The following is a 22,019-nucleotide window of genomic DNA, read 5'->3' as shown; positions in this document are numbered from 1 at the left end:
TCTTTCTTGTCAGTTTAACAAAAACAATAAAGAATTCCGTGTTGCCAAAATATTTAAATCACGTTCTTTAAAATAATAGAAAAATTTTACTTAAGAATCTGTAATTAATTAAATATGTGTTAATTTAAAATTTGTTAATTAAATTTTGATCACTGAAGTTAAAAAATTATTTATTATAAACATTTAGGCCGTTATTACGTTACAATCCACAATACAGTGACGCACAATGGTTTGTAAAATCGTTTTACTTTTTTATTTATCAAATTAAAAATAATTTTTAACTTTTCTAACTACTTCAATATAAATAAAATGGGATAAACAGTTATTTGTTCTATTATAAATCAATTGGTGTACTTATAAGATAAAAATATGCCGTCTAACAAACGCAAAGTTGGGAGTAAGCCTGTTCAAAAAGACCTTATGCCAAGTGTTGATGTCCCAGGCATATTTTTAGGCAGCGAAGACTCTGACCAAGTGCACCACATAAACATAGACATTGAACAAGCTGAACAAAAAGAAGATAACCAGGAAAATGAGGACGATCCAAACGATACTTTTCTAGCCATGAACATGGACCCAGGTTTAGTTCGCAAAAAGAGTCAACAATTTGAAGCTGAAATGCGGATACAAGAAGAAAAAAACCAGCAAGAGATTCTTGAAAAACAGAAAATTGAGGTCCAAAAGTTGGTTTCTGCTCGTTCAATGGCTCGCAATCCAAAATCAAGTTCTCAGCTTTTAAATCCGAACAGTTTTCGCAGAAATGTTAGTGGTTCTATGTCTATTCCTATGAACAAAATGTCTCTAAAACTTTACGGTAGCGAAAAAGCAGTAATAGAAGAGCAAGAAAGGCTAAAAGAAGCTGGAAATTGGATAATTCATCCCTACAGTAACTTTCGGTTCATCTGGGACTCGCTAACTTTAGTTCTTTTATTGATAAACATTATTTTTATTCCAGTTTCGATCGCTTTTTGGACAAATGAAAAATCGGGGTGGTTAACATTTAAGGTAAAAATTTGAGAAAAATTTTAAACTAAAAATTATTTTATTTAATTATAAAACTCCAAGCTTTAAGACATTACTTTAAATTTAAAATAGTTAATAATTACTCTTAATTACACAACAAAAAGGGAATTTTCTGAACGTTTTTAGTGCATTTCTGATGTATGGTTTTTAATGGACATTATCTTCAACTTTCGAACTGGAATAGTCATAGACGGACCTGACAGTGAAGTTATTTTAAACCCAAAACAAATTAGAATCATGTATTTAAAAACCTGGTTTTGGGTCGACCTTATTTCGACTTTTCCATTTGATCTAGTGTTTACAATCATTGTAAGTTTACAACAGTTTTAAGCTTGTATATATTCTATATTTCGACTAAAACTAAACCCACATATATCTCATGATGTTTTTTGTGTAAATCATTTAAGTAAAAGGTGATTTAATTAGTTATTGTTTGTTATATTGCTAGCCACAACAAATCGGTTAATGCTTAAGCCATATGGAGACAGGGTACAAAAAGTTGCCCAAGGTTTAGGCTGTTAACTTAACTTTTAATATCGGGTATTATTTAATTAATATACAATTTATTATAACAAAATACTAATTTAAAATAATATAGACCATACATTTGAGTTAAAAAAGCAGCAGTAATATTTTAACTTTAGTTTATAATATAAACTTAACATTAACAAACTTTGTAGGATGGGTTAACAGCAGTGGTTATAAATACTGGTGTCAATGCCCCATCTGCTGTTACTGGGTTGAAAGCACTCAGTCTTCTAAGGTTGGCCAAAATCCTGGCCTTGCTTCGGTTGTTAAGATTGTCCAGGTTCATTCGATATGTGAAGCAGTGGGAGGAGGTTCGATTTGCTTTAAAAAAATATTTCTGTTTTAGTTTTGGCTATATTAATTCTTGTTTTAATGAAGGGTAACTTTAGGTTTAATTTTTGTTGTTTTTAGATATTTAACTTCCAATACGAGATGGCGCTAGCGTTCGCCCGTATAATGAACCTAATAATGCTGATGATGTTTATTTGCCATTTTAACGGCTGCCTGCAGTGGATGGTTCCAATGTTTCTGCAATTTCCCGAGAAAACTTGGGCCAGAGACCGAGGGTTTTACGTAAGTTTAAAACAATATGTTTTATGTAGCCCAACTGCGGATCCATTGGAATCTTAATATATTACTCTTAATGTTTAATTAACAAGACGTACTTAATGTATCGGATCGTTCCAACTTAAGGTAATTTAAAGGGTTAGTTAAATAGGTTAATAAATGCATACAAAGGCACGAAAAATGTAAATTTATTTTTACTCATTATCGCCTTGGGTTTTGTATTTTTATCGAATAAAATGTGTGGTATGGTAAAGTGTTTTTAGCTAATGCTAAACTCCAGACCTAAACGCAAATAGTGTGACATTTGTGCGACTCGAACCCGAAACCTTTTGGCTTGTAGTCCGATGCCATGACCAGTATACCACACTACCCAACAGGTTTAACCTAACCTCTTGTTTAGCTCCCCAATGTGACTATATGGGAGCGCTACTCATGGTCTGTGTTTAAGTCCACCAGCCACATGCTTTGTATCGGTTACGGGTTATTCCCCCCTCAAGGAATGATCGACGTGTGGGTCACCTACGTAAGCATGTGCTCGGGTGCTATGTGCTTCGCGCTGTTTATTGGGAACGCTACGTCACTGATTCAATCTATGGACGCATCGAAGAGAGCTTATAAAGAAAAGGTAAATGTTTAAAACTAAGCAAATGTGGAACCTTATTTGTATAAATCTTTATCCTCGATAACAACCGTTACTCTGACCCAGTCTGGAGTTGCCTGTGGCAGTTTGGAATATTATAGATTCCCGATATTTAAAATGCTGATTAAGTGTTGGCTCAGCAGGAGTTTATACCATTTATAGGGCCTTACGTTAGGGCGCTACAGCATGAGAGCAGTACAGATTAAACTTACGACATCAAGTGGTGTAGCAAGTGTCCTTATCACTACACCATGCTGCCGGGTATAATAAACAGTAGCATAGCGATGTATTATGTTAAGCATGTTCTCATTAAGTTTGCAGTAAATAATTTAAAAGCTCTTTTGAAATAACATATCGCGAATTAAAATTACATGCGTTGACCAATCGTAAAAAGCTGCTGCTAACAGGCCAGCATTAGAGCCTAACTATAAGTAACTTTTGTTACTCTAACCCAGTCATAAGTTAGGCTAGCTTAACACTTTATTAACTATATAAGGTAGGCAAGGTTAAACGAAAAAAATCTTCGTTAAATGTGCCAAATAATTTGATAATTTTTTCAACGTTGATTAATTAAATTAGATGCAAAATTCAACTTCGTTAATTAACAATTAACAATTAGGTGCCCACTTTTGCTGTGGGCCCACTTATATTACTCCATTTACTTAATATAAACAATTAATCATACATTTACCTTCTCAGTACATGCAAGTGAAAGAATACATGCAATTCCGTAAACTCCCAGCCAACCTACGTCACAGAATCTCCGATTATTACGAAAACAGGTTCCAAGGGAAAATGTTCGACGAAGCTAGGATCTTGCAAGAGCTCAACCATAACCTGAGAGAAGAGGTAACAATATGGTTAATATGACGTAAACATCACGTGCTTGGGGGATTAAACGTAAAAATTATTTTAATAAACTAAGATATTGAAATAGTTTGTTTTAAAAGCGTGTAAGGCTTATTTTGGACAATACTAAACTAAGGATGCGGGATAGTGCGGGATTGTATTTAAACAAAAATCGCAAAATGCAGGAACGGTATTTTTGTACTTTACTGTGGGATGAATGCAGTATTTACTTAAGGGGGTATGGAATGATGCGGGATCGACTTTAAACTGCAGGGGAAGATTAGGCTAAGTGTATAAAAATCTCGTTCATTTTCACATTCAGCGACTGTTTGTTAACGTTTACATACGGACTTGATATTTCCCGCGTCCCACAACTTCCTGCATCCCGTATTTAGTACTACCCCTTATATTGTCTTAAATACACTTTTGTGATGTGGCTTAGTAGCTGTCTATAAAAGTTTAAATATTTGTACAATTCAACCCAAAATGCCCGGGACTTATATGTTAAGGTGATCAACTACAATTGCAAGGAACTTGTAGACCAAGTCCCGTTCTTTAACGAAGCTGATCCAATATTCGTGAGCTCAGTCCTCGCTAAACTCGAGTTTGAAGTTTTCCTTACAGAAGAGATTATTGTGAAGGTAAAACAATAAGAGATATTATAAAACATGTAGTTTGATCGTTGTGATTAAATACTATTTAAGTACATTACGCAAAATGTACAAGCAAACAAACTGTTTGTGCATATTTTCACTTGTACGGGTTGGAAGATGCGCTAGTAGGGTATTCGATGAATTTAAAGTTAGAAATATTTAAATTTTGATTACTTGAATATCCTATCCCATTGCAAAATGTTAATAACCATACATGCAAATATTTTAACCAACTTTGAAGCGGTTTGGCTTCACCTATTTTTGGTACGAAGCCATTAATCGGGTGCTTTATATATAAAAGTATATGACATGGTTAAGCGTACGGTTAACTTTTAATTGCATTCTATCTAAACCCAGCATAAATATACATAGGAGGGGTCTGTAGGTCGCAAGATGTATTTTATCAACCGTGGCACGGTGACAATCAAGTCAGACCAACATAACATTGAGCAAAGTCTGTCAGATGGTTGTTACTTTGGAGAGATTGCTCTACTGCAGGTTTGTTATAGTCTATGTTCGATATATCCTAACATAGCTTGTATTACTAAACTAGTATTCTACTACAAGATACTGTGTGTCTAAAAGCATCTATTCAAATGTTTTGTTTAAGTCTAGATATAGTTTATAGTGGCTATTTACAAGAATATAAAGTAATTTCTTAAACATACCGTAAGTTGTGAGACTTTTTACAGCAAAATGTTCGAAGAGTTGCCAGTGTTACTGCCAAAACTTATTGTTATTTGTATTCGTTATCGGTCGATGATTTTAATGAAGTTGTGAAGGAGTTTCCACAACAAAGGGCAAAGTTGTTTCATGTCGCTCAATCTAGAATGAAAGGTAAAATAAATATTTAAAGTCTTGAAGTTTATTTTAGTTTTTTCTAGTTTCTTGAAATGGCATGAGCTAAAAAGATGTGTGTGCACATTCAGTGATATAATTCCAAATATGCCTCTTATGGGACTTAAAACCAAAACACTACCAAATTATATGACTAAGAAATCAAATCGTGTTTTTTATTAGGAAAACGGTGTGTTGTTGTAACTAACATAAGTTATTCGAAAACACCTGGCGCACAAGGGCTAATATATGTGGCAATGGTGGGGCTTGAACTCAGGACCTTATAAACTGCAACAAGATGCTATAACTACTAGAATTTAATCGAATCGAATTAAGTTTAATTTATTTATTTTAATTAATTGTCATCTGGCTTAATAGTAAAAAGAATAATATTTACCAGTTTTTATTCCTGTACCATCTTAAGGTGATATATCTTTGTATTTTGATTGGGGAAAGAGTGTGCTGTTAAGACGTGTTTAAGCTATCTGTAAACGCCGAGCTTAAAGGCGAATATTGTGGCATTGGTGCAACTCGAACCAGAAACCGCTCGGCTTGTAGTGCGTTGCCATGACCGGTATACCAGACTACCAAGTCTAAACTTGTTGATATTTTCAGACAATACGGTTCAAGATGAGTTCACTTCAACGTGCTCGATCATTCCGCTAGATGGCCGACCCAAGGAAACTTACCAACCGAGTCCACTGACCGAGATAAGGGAGGAATCCTCTGGAATGTTGGACGACTATAATAATAAATAACTCTTGTTAATTAAAGAAATAAATTATATTTTAAAACATGGGCTTTTATTTAAATTTTAAAGGTGCCAGTATATATGCCTGGGACAAGTTTTGTAATTTTTAAAATAAATAAAATATTTTGTCAAAGTTTAATTAAGATTTAAACTGAAAAAAAATATTTTATATCAATTTTAGGACCCTATTAAAAAATTTTAGAACCCTATTAATTAATAAGCTTGCAATATATACAAAAATTAAATAACTTTTTGAAATTTACAAAAAAATGAAAAATGTTTCTTTTTTTCATAAATTCTAAAAAACATGTTTAAAAATTACTTATTTTTAATCCCAGCTGTCTTATAACAATTCCAGCAGTTTGTTTGTGCCAATAAAACGAATAAAAATACCTCGATCGATGCTAATAGCTCCAACACGTTTAATATGGCTTGTTTTACGACCAGTAGTCATGTGACGTCATCTTTTGTAAATATTGGGGACTGTAAAATACGAAAATATTTTTTATATCTAAGCATTTAAAATAAGTATCCAAGCATTTGAAATAATGGCAGAGTTAGTTTTAATATTATTCTAAATTACTAGATAATAAAAAATACATTAGGAAAAATAATAAAGCATTGGTAAAAATAATAAAGCTAATTTTTAGGCATAAACGAATTACTAAAAAACTAAAATAGTTGAATCTTTTTGAATGATGCAATTTTGTAGTGTACGATTATTAGACCGGCAGCATGGTGTAATGGTAAGAACACTTGCTACATTACATGGGATTGTGGGTTCAATCCCCACTGCTCTCATGCTGTAACGGCCTCAAGTAAGGCGCTATAAACAGTATTCTGCTAAGCCAGCACTTTATCAGTAGTTTAATTATTAAGCAATTATAATCTATAATATCCCAAACTGCCAAAATCAGCCCGAGACTGGGTCAGGGTAACTGATGTTACTCTATGTTTAGGTCGTAAATTTGACCTTTCCACATCAAAGATAAATATATACAAAAAATAGGCTTAAATTGAAATGTAACCTATAGGCTAATTTGTGTCTTTGAATTTCCATGTTAACCTATATTCGTTAGAACCATTCAAAACATAGATTGGTTAAATTAAAATTAAAATAATATCAAATTTTAAATTCTTAAAACCGCAAAGTCAACAAATAAAACAATATCAAGAGTAAAACAAACAGGTCTCTGTGACGTTTTAATCATAAATTATGCGCTATGAGTTTACTTTATTACACAATACAAACGATTGAAACAAATATGTTTTCCAATATAAGGCGACGTTATCTTAAATTATAAAAAAATAGCTAAAGTATTTGTTCTACAGAGTTATGTTGTTACTATTTTACTTAGACAGTAGATTAGACCAAGTTTTCATTTTTGTTTTTTAAATTACTAGTTATATCTATCTTTAAAAAAAATTTAGTTTAATTTTCGAAAGCAAGTGTAAAAGTTTGAGGAGTTTAATAAAATTCCGTCCCTTTTTGCATTTATAAAACGGGCGGACGACACTAATAGAGCTCAAAAAATTTATATTTTATTAATTTAGTTAATTATTGTAATAATTTAAACAAAAATTTAAATTTTTTAGCTTTAAAATTTGAAATTTATTTTTAGAAATTTTCAACTTTTTTAAAATTATGCGGATATTAAAAATAAGTCAGGTGATCTTGTTATTCACATTATTACGTCATACAACGTCATATTTCTTAAAGGATAACACAGAATGCACAAATTTGTTGCAACCAACTCATTATAATTTTAATGTTTGGATTTTGGTTCCTTTTGGGGACCAATATAAATTCTCATCCAGGAGATTGTATCCAGCTATACAGAAAGCTTTGAATGATACGCTCGGCTTAAACCCAATTAATGTAGGTTTTGTGAATTTTTAAATGTGAGAATTAATTTTTAAAAATAAAAAAACTTCATTATATTCACAAAAATGTGCCTAAATTTATAAACATATACTTTAATTTTCATGTACACATATGTAGATTTTTTTTAATTATTATGTACCTCCAAACTCAAAATTTAATTTAAAAACGTTTGTAAAGTTGTTTTATATATTGTTGTTGTCAGGTTATAATAAAATATAATGTATTTGGTTAAACATCTAAAATATGCCCCGTCTATGTTTAGTGTAATAATCATAAATTTAAATAAATATGCCGGTGCTATGGTGTAATGTGTACAGTGTCAGCTTTATTAAAAACTGAATTTGAACAAAAGTAAATTACATAAAATATTAACGTTTATATTGTTTAAGGTTTAACTAAATATTAAATAAAACTTAACCCAGAGTTTAAAACAAAAAAACATATTTACACATTTTTTCTTATACAACCTACTAAACTTAAATTAAATTAAAAGAAATTAAAAACAAACAAAATTAACTTTAAATTGCTTTTGCCTTAATATATATTGAATAAAACCTAAAGTTTATAGTAAAAAAATAGTTTTTCCTAAACTGTGAATATTGTTTACTTACTTCAGGGGTCGACGTTTGATTTCCAGTTTCAAAACTCGATGTGCGATGCTGAGTTAGCTCCCAATGTAGCTTCAGACATTCATGATATCAGGTTCTACGACGAAAACTGCACAGCCAACTCTAACGATACAACTTACGTGGATTTGTTTCTTGGCATGACTTGTGATTATGCAGCTGGAAGGGTCTCGACTTTAGCAAATCACTGGGGATGGCCAATCATATTTCCTGGAACAAGGTAAAATATAACAGAATTTATGCTTTCAAACTGTAGTGCCCTTAAGTAAGACGCTATAAACAATATGAACTTCTGCTGAGTCAACACCTAATCAGCAGTTGAATGATCGGGCAATTATAATCAGTAATATCACAAACTGGCATAGGCAACTTGAAACTGGGTCGGAGTAACTGATATTACTCTAGGTTAAGGCTGTAAAGTTGGCCTTCCCACATGAAAAAATATAATAATAAATAATAAAATAAAAAATAAAGGTGTAATATTCCTTATTTTTTTATTTTATATGTTGCAAAATGATGGCACATTTTTATTTCCTATACCACACAGATTAACTGATTAATTTTTAGCCAATTTTAATGTAAATATTTACACACTATTAAGATAAACCCAAGACAACAAAACTTAAGATCTTAAACATTTTCATATAGAACGAATGGGTTTGATTACAAAGAAGCGACATGCTGCCAAACCATGACCAGAACCGGTTTAACGTCGACCTCAATGGGTCAATATATCGTTCAACTGTTCCTCAAATACGACTGGAATACATCGGTTGTGGTGTACTCTAAGTAAGTTTATTATTCTAAATAAGAAAACTTTTGTTAATCTAGTATTTACTTGACCATAACGCAACGAAAACAAATGTATTATTTTGACGTTTCTAAGAAATAAGCTTTTTTTTATTCTTGAAGTGGAAGGTCGAATGTGCGACTTAAACATAAAGTAACATCAGTTACCTGACCCAGTCTCAATTTGACTTTACCAGTTTGGGATATTATTGATTATAACCTGAAAATTAAGCTGCTGATTAAGTGCTGGCTCAGCAGGAGTTCATACCGTTTACAGCGCCTTAATTAAAGCGGTTATAGCATGAGAGCATTGGGGATCGAACCCTAGATCTCATATTGTTCGTAACATAATTTTTTTGTGTGCCTTAGCTATTTTATAGCAATACCAACATTAAAATTTTAAAAATCCGGCATTTATATCTTACAAAACACAGTTTTAATTAAACCTTTAACCCAAGACCACACAAATAATTATTAAAATACATTACAGTGCTAACAGCCACGGTTCGCACGTCTCAGCCGACCTGAGCACAGATTGCTCGATATTAATGGCTGGAGTCACTGCCCAATATACAGCTCAAGGCTGGACTCGTTACAATTATTATGAGATCGATTATAGAGTCTCAGATAAACAAATTGAAGACGACGCAGAGGAGATATTAAAGGGGATATCGGAGCGCGCGAGAGGTATGTGTCTCGTCATAATAAATTAAAAATTACGTCATAATAATTAAAATTAGGTCATAACACATTAAAGTCAAAAAATGGTTACCATATTTTTTGTGTAACATAGAAAGTACTAAGTAGCGTAGTGAATGTATACAGGCTAGTACTTTCTACGTCATCACAAACAGGACTTTCTTTATTTATTTAAAGTCAGAACCATTTTTGTGTTCAGTGACACCAACTTTATCAATTTTTAAGTGAAAATATATCGCTAATATAGGAATTTAAAATTTTTTTATTTGTGAATTAACTTCTACCCAATATAAGAACTTGAAACTTTTTTTGTTAATATTTCATCATAACACACAAATCTAATAAGGTCGAAGAACCAATATTCTCCGAAATATGACTAAAAAGATTAAACAAATATTTTTAATATTTAAATATTTGTTTAAATTATACGCAAGCCGTTAAATTATAATAAATCGACTTATCTAAATGTTGACTGTTTTTTGTTTAAAATATCGATGTTTTCTATCCAAAAACGATAAAAATAACGCTTTTTAATATGAATTTTATTGAATAATCGATATAGCAATACCCAGTTGTATTTACTTAACTCATTAAAACAAATAATTTCAACATTTTGAATATTAAAATTTTGCGTCATGTTATCCGAAAAAAAAAAATTAAAATAGATTCCAATAAATTATCCAAATAAAATACGCGCTTTTGAAACCTTAAACAAAGACTGGGTGTAAATTATAAAATGACAATAATTGTTTACCAGAAGTTTATTGTTAGGCAAAAAAATAAAAGCAAAAATTTCTAGAAGTCGACCAAAAAACTACCCTAAAAACTTTACCAAAAAACGGTAAAAATATATCGAAATTTAAATTAAAAAACTACGCAAAACGTGCTAATTTAACAAATTTTTTAATGTTTTTGTTTGGTTAAACTAATTTTAAAGTTTGTGTCCAAAAACTACTTAAAAAAAATGATAAAAAAGTTTCGAAAAACATGCTAAATAACTTGTTTTTTATAGTTTCAGTTTGGTGCATTGGACGTAAAGCGATGGGGAAGGTTATGAAGAAAGCCTACGAGCTGAAAATGATCGAAGGTTACGCCTACTTCTATATAGACATGTACAATACAAACACAACATATCGTTGGACGAACGATGACGACCATAATGAAAGCGACACCGGGAACTTCGACAACGCGACAGGTGATTAAATGCCTTGATGTTGAACACTGCATACAGGCCTAACGTTAATCTATATAAGCCTGATAACCGAGTCATGTTAATTGCAATATAATGGTCACAACATTAACAACAAAGCCTTGTTTTGTTTAAACTATTTCAGACCGTGACACTAATTTTGTATTGCAACATATTAGTTTGCTGTTTATATAGAACATAAAGTTAAATAGCTTGCTTATATCTAACAAAGGTTTTGATCATACTATGTTTATATCTTGTATAAAACTTTAAATATTTAGCAGTGTCTGGCTATCATTATCTAAACAAACAAATATACAAAATAAAACAGGGCAATACCAAAACCTATTTCATGTTAAATTATCACACATAAGGTTTTGTAAGTAATTCTACATTGACCAAAAACCACTAAAAAACAAGTACAACTAAACTTTTATAAACAAGAATAAAAAATAATCGTAAAGTAGTAAATGTAAAGACTTTAAACAGAAAAAATAAGCAAAACTAGGCCACCAAAAATAAGTATTGGTAACCTAATTTTTTTAATATGCTATTTTCAAGACAAACCAATAACTTTTACAAATTTTTAACTTAATAGCGAAGCCAATTTCAACCTAAACTCAACGCAAATTTAATTATAACTTTGTAGAAACAACCTAATCTTAATAACTTCTATAAATTCATAACTTTAAACCGACGAAAAATTCAGCCAATTAACATACAAATTAATTTTAAAGATGTTGATGAAACGACACTTAAAGGACTTAGGGGACTACAAATCCTAACCATCCGAACCCCAACCAACCCCGAGTACAGAGAGTTCTCCGATCAAATGAAACTTGAAATCAGTGAATCAACTGACGGTGAAGTAAAGGAATACGGAGAATACGTGAACCCGTTTATCGCCCAATATTACGACTCTGTTATTTTGTTTATTACTGAAGTAGTAAGGTAAGTTAAATTAGATTATTTTTTCGACCTGGGTTGTGTTTCTTTTTGTATTGTTATAAGAACCTGACTTAAAATAAAAAATATGTTTTTAATATAATATTAAGTTAGGTGGCTAATTGTTTGCATTTATTAAATATACACTTGTTTTTGTTAAATAAATAGTAGGTATATTAAGATATCGACAGGGTATTGTAGTGGTAAGAACACTTTCTACATTACGAGAGGTCGTGGGTTCAATCCCCACTGCTCTCATGCTGTAGGGCCCTTGGAAAAGGTGTTATAAACGGTATATACTCCTGCTAAGTCAGCACTTAATAAGCAGAATTACCGGGCAATTATAATCTATAATATCCCAATCTGACAAAGTTAATTCAAGTCGGAGTAACTGATGGTACTCTATGTTTAGGAGCATTCGACCTTCCCACATCGATTTTTTTAATTAAATACGTATTTTTTATACAAGCAAACATACACGAAAATATTTGTCTTTAAAGTAAACACAATAACTCAAGCACAATGCTTTGATGTTGTAGTTTTACCATCAATAACTTTTAAATATTCATCATTCAAACCATCACAATTTAAACGTATTTCTAATTAATAATTAACTCAAAAAAATTGAAATCTGAGGCACACCTTTTACGTGACGTCTAGACAATATAATATCGCTGACTGTTTCATATTTCGAGTAGTTTTACGACCTTGGCCGAAATATATTATAACACATTGTGTGTACGTACACAGGAGTGTAAATTCAATTTAACTTTTGTTTGTACATGGTTTTGGTAATGAATTATTGTCAATTTTGTTTAATAATTGGCCTTATATCGATGCAGTTTTTGTTCTTTCATTAATATAAGTGTCCTGTAATAATATCTGACAATAAAAATAGGTAGCTAGTATTGATTAAATTCTATATCCAATAACTAAGCACTTAAAATGAGGTTTAATGTAATAATGTTCTCTTAATCTATATGGTGAATACGTGTTTAAATCTAACCACACAACATTGAGATATCATATGTTTAAGTGTTGTAAATACTTGAATCATCTTTAAATTGCATGTGACAATATATTTCCTATAATTATTGTTTAGTATTAATAACCGATAAGAACTAACACTTGAAAAGCTCACGTGAAATTATTGTAAATTTGTTGGGTAATTGGTATTGGGATATTTATAAACTGGCGTTAGAATTATTTTGCAAGTGTTTAAACTTTAAGATGTTTAACTTAATGTTAAGTGGTTCTTCAGAAAAACTTAAGACTTATTTACTCGTTTGTTTATAAGTGGGTTCATTAATAAATATTACTAAAATTGAACAAATAAAAATATTAAATAAATTTCCCAAATACACCTTAGCAACAAAAACAATTATATTAACAACTAACATCTGGATCTAAAGATAATTAATTAAATTTTTCAAAGTTAATTGGTATAACTAATAAAAATATTTTTAATTAAACAGGACGTTTACAAAAACCCTACTGATTTTATAAACTTGATTAAAATTACGAAACACATCCATAGTCTAACTAAACTCTAACATATATAAAACTTCTTAGGCAAAATCTTTATTCAAAGCTAATTAAAAATTGACCCGAAATTAATTAAAATTTTTGCCAAATTAATCAAAAAATTACCCACTAAAAAAACAAAATTACCCTAAATCCCTAACCAAAAAACATACCTAAAATTATTACCCCCCCTCACTAACCCCCTCTCTCCTGAAAATTCACCCAAATTCCATACAAAACTTATTAAAAATTTACCCCACAAAAATAATAAAATTACCCAAACGAATTAAAAATGTTTTTATGATCTACAGATCGATTTGTGTTGGTGAAACTAACTTCGAGAACGGGCAAGCTTTCACTAAAAAGTTGTGGAATTCTACAATTATAAGTTTGGGTAGAAACGTAACAATAGCTGAGAATGGGGATCGAGCGATGGATTATTCTTTAATGGATCTTAACCCAGAGACCAATCTTTACGAGGTGAGTTAGATTAAAAAGATATTTGATATATTAACATTTTTTGGTGTGAACTTGTAAAATTGTGTGTCTGCCTAAAGTCTTGTTCTAGCCACTTTAAAATCAAATTAACCCAAGGGCCTGTGTTAGGATTTTGCTTTTAATCAGTTTAATTTTTACAACTAACTATAAACAAGCAAAATTTTTTAAACTAAACGCAAAAACAAACCATTAAAATGTTAGGACAAACTAAGGGTGTTTTAATATACCCAAACATAAAAGTGATCTATGACGTTGCATGTAAATACAAAACGTTAAAGTATTAACCAAATATTACCATTATTCAGGTTGTGAGTAACTACTACAGTAAAAGTAAAAGCTTTGAGGTTTTTAAGCCAATAGACTGGCCTGATGAAACCGTGCCATTAAATGAACCGGATTGTGGGTATTTAAATGAAAGATGTCAAGTTATATCGTCCGATAACAGTAAGTACCTTTTTTATATATCTTTATCCTCAATGTGGTAAGGTCAACTTCATGACCTAAACATAGAGTAAAATCGGTTACCCCGACCCAGTCTTAAGTTGACTTTGAAAGTTTTTGATATTACAAGCTGCTGGTTAAGTGTTGTCTCAAATCTTAGTGTAAGGTCTTTTATTTTGGCAAAACATGTCATTTTGTAATCATTATTTTCAGCGATTTACTACATTATCGGAGGTTGTGCGGCCCTTATTCTGATGTCATGTTCGGTGATTATCGTTTTGTTCAGGTAAGTTCAAAAAGTAATTTTTTTAAGTTTATATTTGTGGCCAAGTAACTTGTTTTTGCTCCACTGTTTTTGTATAAAAGATCGACGAATTTACAATAGAAATAGCAAATCAAATATTTAGAAACAAACTTAATAAATAAATATTTGTTTGCCTTATGCAGTCAACAAACAACTTAACATGAGTAAGTAAATATGAAACAAACAAACTTGTACAACCCTCGGTATTAATGCTGTTAACTAAATTGTTTAGAAATATGCGGAAGGAGAAAAGATTGCGAAAAATGATTTGGAAAATAAAATGGGCGGACATCGAATTTTCGAACAAACTTCACTCGAAAAATGGATCGTTCTCCAATAAGGTTTTAGTTAAAATTACAACCAGTAATATAAATTAGATCGCAAGAGACGATTTGTAATAACAGCTTTTATGATAACTCAGTTATTGTAACATTCTAAATTTCCTTTAAATAAAAGCATTTCTATACAAACGGTCCTAACTAACATGATAGCCTAGAAGTCGCAATTTAAACAAGAAATATGCATAATACCTATTTGGATTTAACAAGAAATGTACAAAAGCCCTCTTAGATCAACTACCGACTAGATAACACTAATATTTCTAACAACAAACTTACAGAATTCTACAATAAACTTAGACACAAATAAATCTAACAACAAAACTTACAGAATTCTACAATAAACTTAGACACAAATAAATCTAACAACAAACTCACAGGGTTCGTCTGCTCCTTCTATCAGCAGCAGCCACCACCATGCCCGGCAGCAGTTCACCAAGACTGGGATGTTCAAGGGGAATATTGTGGCTGTGAAGGAACTGAAACGAAGGAAGGTGACGCTGGATCGGCCAATGTTGGTCGAACTTGAAGCTGTAAGTGATGTTAAGTTTAACAATGTTTTTGCAAAAAATTAGTTTGTATATTTATATCCTTATGGTGTGTAGGTTGTAATGTGCCGATGTTGTTTTGTCAAAACTATAAACGAATTTAACATCTGTGCTTTCAACAATTCCAGACTTATGTCGCTAACTCATCCAACAGTTTTATTAAGTTGTGCAAATTAATTTGCCGTTTTCTACTTAGCACACGAACTTAAGTTAATATGTATTAGATGCATGTAGTTATAAGAACTAAAACGTTAAAGCCCGTTTATCATTTTTATTATTTTAGCAACCTAATTGGCCCATGTTTACCAGTGTTTTAATAAAAAATAAAAGCCGTTTAATGCAATTGTACGGACTTAAACGATGGTACATTATTATTTATATTAGCCTAATCAACAATACAAGTTAACTTATGTTCATTGCAGATGTACGAACTCAACCACGAGCATGTTTGCAAGTTTGTTGGAGCAAACGATGAGTCTCCTCACGTGAGCATCTTCACTGAGTACTGTCACAGGGGGTCACTAGAGGACCTACTTGAGGACGAAAACGAGTTTGAGATGGACGACGAATTTAAGTAAGTTAAAACAAGCTTTTGTACGTTGTAAGAAGTATTAGTTAATGGTGCAAGTTTTGTTAAGGGCTAAAAGATAGAGTAAATGCTTTATATATGAGTAAGGCTTGAGCAATATTTAATTTTGTGTGTTCTGTAATGCGAGTAAAGTTTAAATCCCTAGCGACCTCTAATGCCCTGTACAAAACAGCACAATGATCGTTAAATTTATTCCACAAAATTTTTTTTGTAAAAACCAGAATTAAATATTTAATTTAACGTTAACTAACGCCAATCTTTCAGTTTTTTTTATACGTTTAAATATGTCCCGCAAATATGTATATTTTTGTTATTACAAACCTTTACAACATAATCCAATAATATAAACATAAACCAACGTTTAGGTTTTCCCTGATCCGAGATATCGTTAAAGGAATGTTGTACTTACATCGTTCCTACTTTGAGCACCATGGCAACCTTAAGTCATCGAACTGTTTGATTGACAGCCGCTTTGTGGTTAAGTTGGCGGACTTCGGTCTGGAGAAGTTCAAGGAAGGATCGAGGTCCGACAGCATCACTGGCTTCAAGTTCTACCACAGTAAAATATTTGGTTTAATAATTTAAAGTTAAAAAAGTTTATGTAAAGCTGTGGCTATATTTCCATTGCAAATAACGTTATCGTGAATGGTAGAAGCAAAGTTATTATAGTCTGGTATACTGGTCATATGACAGCAGACTACGAGCCAAAAGGTTTCGGGTTTAAGCCGCACCAATGCCACAATATTTGCTCTTAAGCCCGGCGTTCACGGATAGCTTAAACATACTAAAAGGTTTCGAGTTCGAGCCGCGGCAATGCCACACTATTCGCCCTTAAGTCCGGTGTTTACAGATAGCTTAAACACGTTATAACAGCTCACCCTTTGCCAATAAAAAATAATAAAAACCTATAACCCCGAAAATGGTAATTTTTTTATAATAACAAGAATATTAGTGACACGAGGACTTATGTTAATATCGCAGATAAATTGTGGACGTCGCCCGAGCTACTCCGATCCCATTCAACATCTGGGACACAGAAGGGAGATGTTTACAGTTTTGCGATCATTGTTCAAGAGATTATTTTCAGGAAAGGAGTTTTCTACGTTCTAGAAGAACTAACTGACCAAGGTACAACCCTATATGTTATAACTAGTGTTTAAATTAATGTTTACGCTACAGAGCTAACTATATATAAACCTAGCCAGCGTAAAACGAATCATATACCGGTAACTAATACATTTAGGACCACTCTAAAGTGTTAGATAGTTTGCTTAAAGGTTTTCGATATCAGCTAGCTTTTACATTAATTTATACCATTCCCAAGTACTAGAATAAATGATGAATCTTTAACATGACTTAATGCGCCATTTTTAGTCACTTTAAAAGTCGAATAGTTTGTATAAAGGGCTATTAACAATCCGCAGGGCCGCCTTAAATGCTAATTTTTACACTGGGACTTCGATATTACCAAACTTTATAACTACTCTATATACCCATAACATAATATGCTAAATTAGACGCTGGGCCTTCACGACTTACCTCATAAAAACAAACGCAGATTTATTTGGTCGCTTTTAAAGTCGATTAGTTAACTTAAAGGTTTTAAAATTCAATATGTTAAGGGTAGCCATGTTTTTATAATAAAACATAATCCTCGTCAAGCATTAATCAGCATTAAGTTGTTGTAAAACAAAACCAATTTTAAAACTTTTGCCTTTAATGTAGCTTGATTAACAATTAACGTTGAAAACTTTAACCGAACTCGTTTGCAGAAATCCTTCATCACGTGACCTCCCACACCCACGGAATTCCGTTCCGCCCCACGCTTGATGACAACGATGACGTCATAGTAGTGACCGAACTGCGCAAGTTAGTGCGCAGGTGCTGGACGGAGGTGGCGCAAGAGCGTCCGACCTTTAACGAGATCAATCGCGAAATCAGAAAGTTTTACACGTGAGCATTAAAGTTATTGTTTTAATTTAACTTTGATTATTCTAGCTCTGTGTTGAGGTATATAAGTTAAGATATTATTGACCTTGATTTCTCGATGTGAGAAAATCGACTTTACAGCCTTAACATAGAGTGACATTAGTTACCTTGACCAAATCTTAAGTTGCCTTTGGTAGTTTTGGGATATTAAAGAATATAACTTTCTGATTATTAAGCTGCTGATTAAATGTTGGCTCAACAGGAGTTTCTACCGTTTATAGAGTCTTACTCAAGGGCGCTACAGCATGAGATCAGTGGGGATTGAACCCACGACCTCATGGTGGTGTAGCAAGCGTTCTTACCACTACGCTGTCAATTGTATAATGCAACATTTAAATTTTTGAACATATTTTAATTACCTTTTAACCACCTGAACAGAGAAAAGAACCTGGTGGACAGTTTGCTTGAAAGGTTGGAGCAACATTCGATCCATCTTGAGGACAAAGTTGAGGAACGCACTGCCCAATATAAGGCAGAGAAGGAGAGGGCCGACACTTTACTTTATCAGATGTTGCCCAAACCCGTGGCTGAGAGGCTAAAGAAAGGAAATGTAATTAATATTAATATATTTCTAAGTTTAAGTTAGAATCTACGTTTAACAACAAGCTATTGAAGTAATTAAAATCTGACCAAACAAATCAATTTAAATTAAATTATTTTACAATCAGAGACCCTAAATTAAAACTTTAAATTAATAACTTAAACTATATCCAATTAGTTTTTAACTTTCTTTGTATAAAAACGGCAAGTTACTACCATAAGTAGGCTTAAAATATTATGCCTTATAACATATACAGACTTAGTAAAAAAGAACCAATATTGCACTAATTAGGTTAAACAGCATAAAACAAAAGAACATTTTAAACACTTACCTTTAAATATCAACGTTTTTATCTTTTAATCCAATAATGTTCTCCAAAATCCATTAAACATAGAATAAACTTTTAAATATCAAAGTTTCCTACTCTTAGAGTGAAACAATATAACTAAAACCCTGTTTCCACCAATTTATAAACCTTACAAACTACAAGCTACCATTAAACTAACTCCACTATTACTGAGTATAAACTACCAAGCATAACAACATACCAGACCAAACACAGCTGCTACAGAAACGCCCAAACGCTCCGAGAGGCGCACGTCAGACATATGACGTCAGATGAAGTGGAGGCGCTTTTGTTGCAAGCTAAAGCGTTTAGGGAAAATTGTTTCTCTAAATAAGAGAGTTACTTTACAAAACTGTTGTAAAAATATTGTTATTAAATTTGGTTAGTCTATAACGTTTTATAAGCGAAAAAAAAAAAAAAAAAAAATTGCTGACTAAACGCAATTTTAAAATTGTTTTTATTTAGATCGGAAACCCATTTATGCACATTAAATTGGGTCCAAGAATTAAAAATAGTCGTCCGTAGACCAATATTTATTAAAAAAGCGATATATTTATTTATTACAAACACTAAAACCTATTATATTCAACCAGAAAAACTAAAGCATAACGCATTGACTATTAAATAACTTACACTTATATTGAAGTTCCTACAATACTGGGTCCTGTTATAAATTTCTTTAATCCTGGTCGTGCTGGGTTCTAAAACTGTAAATTATTGTCAAAACTATCATTTACTAACACTAAAATTTAATATTTTTTTTATAGAACGTCTTCCCCACAGCGTTTGAGAGCGTTACAATATTCTTCAGCGACATCGTCGGCTTCACAGCGATAAGTCACGACAGTGAACCCATGCAAGTGGTTAACATGCTCAACGACCTTTACACCATGTTCGACAACATTATTGACCAGTTTGACGTTTATAAGGTAGTTAAATGTGTAAGCGGATAAGTATAAGGATCAACTACATGAGGTTCTAGGTTCGATCCCAACCTGATTTCATGCTGTAGCACTGTTTAGTAAGGCGCTATAAACGATATGAACTACTGGTGAAACAGCACTTAGTTAGCAGCTTAATTATCAGGCAATTATTATTTATAATTTAATTTAGCTAATATCCCAAACTGCCACAGGCAACTCGAGACTGGGTTGGGGTAACAGTTGTTACGCTAGAGGCATTATGTCCCTTGCACCTGGGTACTTATTATAAGATATTTTGCTAAAGTGTTAACTTAAACTTTATTCCCAGGTTGAAACGATCGGGGACGCTTACATGGTGGTGTCTGGCTTACCCCAGAAAAACGGAAACTGCCATGCTAGAGAGATCGCTCGAATGTCGCTCAAACTTCTCGACTGTGTTAACAACGACTTTAAAATAAGGTAAGTTTAAAGGCAGGCAAACTTAAACTTATATTTGTCGGTCAAACTTAAGCTACAGAACTGCTTTGGCAAAAGTTTGCTGTTAAAAAACGCATAGCAATAAAGTACTTTACTTTATTGCCTTACACAAATTGGTCACAGCTGCTTATTAAAATAACTTTGTTATTTGCAGTCACATGCCGAACGTGCAACTGAAGCTAAGGGTTGGAATGCACACAGGTCCAGTTGTAGCTGGGGTGGTTGGACTAAAGATGCCGAGATATTGTTTGTTTGGTGATACTGTTAACACCGCTTCAAGGATGGAGTCAAACGGAAAACGTGAGTTGTTGAATAGATTGACTGAGTTAAAAAGATTCAGATTTAAGTCGCAAAGAGGCAGTTATGTATAGGAATGGTAGCAACTACAGGGGCAATACTAAAAGTAAGGAGTGAAGGAAAGACAGCAAGAGAGGCTCAAGGAATTCTTAAAAGTAGAAACGGGGCTTAAGGAAAAATTTATTTGCGGTCATTTTTAGAAGCGAAATTGTCAATGGTTTTTTAATGCCTTTTAGCATTGACAATTTTCGCTGCCTAATAAAAATGACTGCAAATACTTTTCCTTAAACCCCCCTTTCCTCCTTTTAGTGCTTTCCTTCCTTCCAGTCTTCTCTTCACTCCCTCCTTTTAGGATTGCCCGTTACTACAAACAAACTGCTTTGAACTAATAATTTTCTTCTTTATTTCAGCACTAGCAATTCACGTCTCACCATTTACGAAAACAATTCTGGACAATTTTGATTCTTTCCAACTTGAAAAGAGAGAAGATCCGGTCTTCTTAAAAGTAACGAAACTCTAAATAACTCTTTAAGTTGTTGAATTTTTTGTGAAAATTTAAACATTTTAAATTTTTTCAGGGTTTGGGAAATTGGCACACTTGGTGGCTTTGCGGCGAGGCTGATGACGTCACTACAACGACATATGACGTCATTGATGACGTAAGCACACCTGAAACGATACAAGACTCACCGACAATCACAAATCTCACTTTAACACAAGAAGGAACTCCAAACAAAAAAACTTTTCGGTCGAGCTCGATTTTAAATAACTCGCCAGGTTTACCAACGAGAAAGCTGACGGTAGATGGCGGCAAAGAGCGCAGAAACGGGGTCATGTTGTCGCCTGAAATTACAGTCGAGAAACCGAGTAAAAAAACGCGACAAGAACGTAAAGAGACAATGAAACAAACTTTGCTTGAGATTAACCAAGCTGAGGCGTTGGAACCGAGCGTTGTTACAAACAAAAACGACCGCAAAGTAAAGTTTAACGAAAAGAACGAACGAAATCCGAGCAAAAATAGCTTGTTTAAGGTCGCGAGTTCACATCAAAGTGGAAGGGACAGTGGGATCGAGATGGGATTCGATAATTCCACCTTCCAACAAGACAGCGAGACCAGTTACGATGTGGAATACTTCTAGTTGTTAAGTTTCTATTTATTGTAAATATTTATATAGTTTATATTTTGTTCTTGGCACAGTTCTGTTATTGGTGGTTGGTAGAGT

General features: G+C 32.6%; 2 protein-coding genes across 2 annotated transcripts; both read left to right on the top strand.

The window, feature by feature from the left end:
• Window positions 1-369: 369 nt before the first annotated feature.
• On the top strand, window positions 370-5,855 carry LOC145753609 (potassium/sodium hyperpolarization-activated cyclic nucleotide-gated channel 2-like). Its single transcript, XM_082570012.1, has 10 exons — window positions 370-1,005; window positions 1,150-1,332; window positions 1,704-1,862; window positions 1,963-2,124; window positions 2,519-2,743; window positions 3,458-3,607; window positions 4,117-4,248; window positions 4,633-4,758; window positions 4,953-5,097; window positions 5,713-5,855. The coding sequence occupies exons 1-10, from the start codon at window positions 370-372 to the stop codon at window positions 5,853-5,855; spliced, it is 2,061 nt and encodes a 686-aa protein (XP_082426138.1).
• A 1,638-nt stretch (window positions 5,856-7,493) lies between these two features.
• LOC145753608 (atrial natriuretic peptide receptor 1-like) lies at window positions 7,494-21,935 on the top strand. Its single transcript, XM_082570011.1, has 21 exons — window positions 7,494-7,740; window positions 8,345-8,579; window positions 9,008-9,148; window positions 9,639-9,835; window positions 10,860-11,042; window positions 11,774-11,987; window positions 13,817-13,985; window positions 14,309-14,447; window positions 14,658-14,730; window positions 14,981-15,073; window positions 15,457-15,619; window positions 16,057-16,208; window positions 16,589-16,782; window positions 17,205-17,351; window positions 17,996-18,176; window positions 18,591-18,762; window positions 19,867-20,028; window positions 20,351-20,481; window positions 20,654-20,799; window positions 21,207-21,301; window positions 21,375-21,935. The coding sequence occupies exons 1-21, from the start codon at window positions 7,494-7,496 to the stop codon at window positions 21,933-21,935; spliced, it is 3,795 nt and encodes a 1,264-aa protein (XP_082426137.1).
• The last annotated feature ends 84 nt before the right edge of the window (window positions 21,936-22,019 follow it).

The sequence above is a fragment of the Corella eumyota genome, chromosome 5 (genome assembly GCF_963082875.1).
Source record: "Corella eumyota chromosome 5, kaCorEumy4.1, whole genome shotgun sequence".
Lineage (NCBI taxonomy): Eukaryota > Metazoa > Chordata > Ascidiacea > Phlebobranchia > Corellidae > Corella > Corella eumyota.
The sequence above is the reverse complement of the archived record's forward strand: the minus strand, read 5'-3'. Positions and strand labels throughout refer to the sequence as shown.

Bases quoted from the DNA above. Each gene is read 5' to 3' on its own strand.
- LOC145753609 (XM_082570012.1), top strand. From the start codon at position 370: ATGCCGTCTAACAAACGCAAAGTTGGGAGTAAGCCTGTTCAAAAAGAC. The intron at 4,249-4,632 runs GTAAAACAATAA...AAATATACATAG, and splicing joins CAGAAGAGATTATTGTGAAG to GAGGGGTCTGTAGGTCGCAA. The intron at 4,759-4,952 runs GTTTGTTATAGT...GACTTTTTACAG, and splicing joins GAGAGATTGCTCTACTGCAG to CAAAATGTTCGAAGAGTTGC.
- LOC145753608 (XM_082570011.1), top strand. From the start codon at position 7,494: ATGCGGATATTAAAAATAAGTCAGGTGATCTTGTTATTCACATTATTA. The intron at 16,783-17,204 runs GTAAAATATTTG...TTAATATCGCAG, and splicing joins TGGCTTCAAGTTCTACCACA to ATAAATTGTGGACGTCGCCC. The intron at 17,352-17,995 runs GTACAACCCTAT...ACTCGTTTGCAG, and splicing joins AGAAGAACTAACTGACCAAG to AAATCCTTCATCACGTGACC.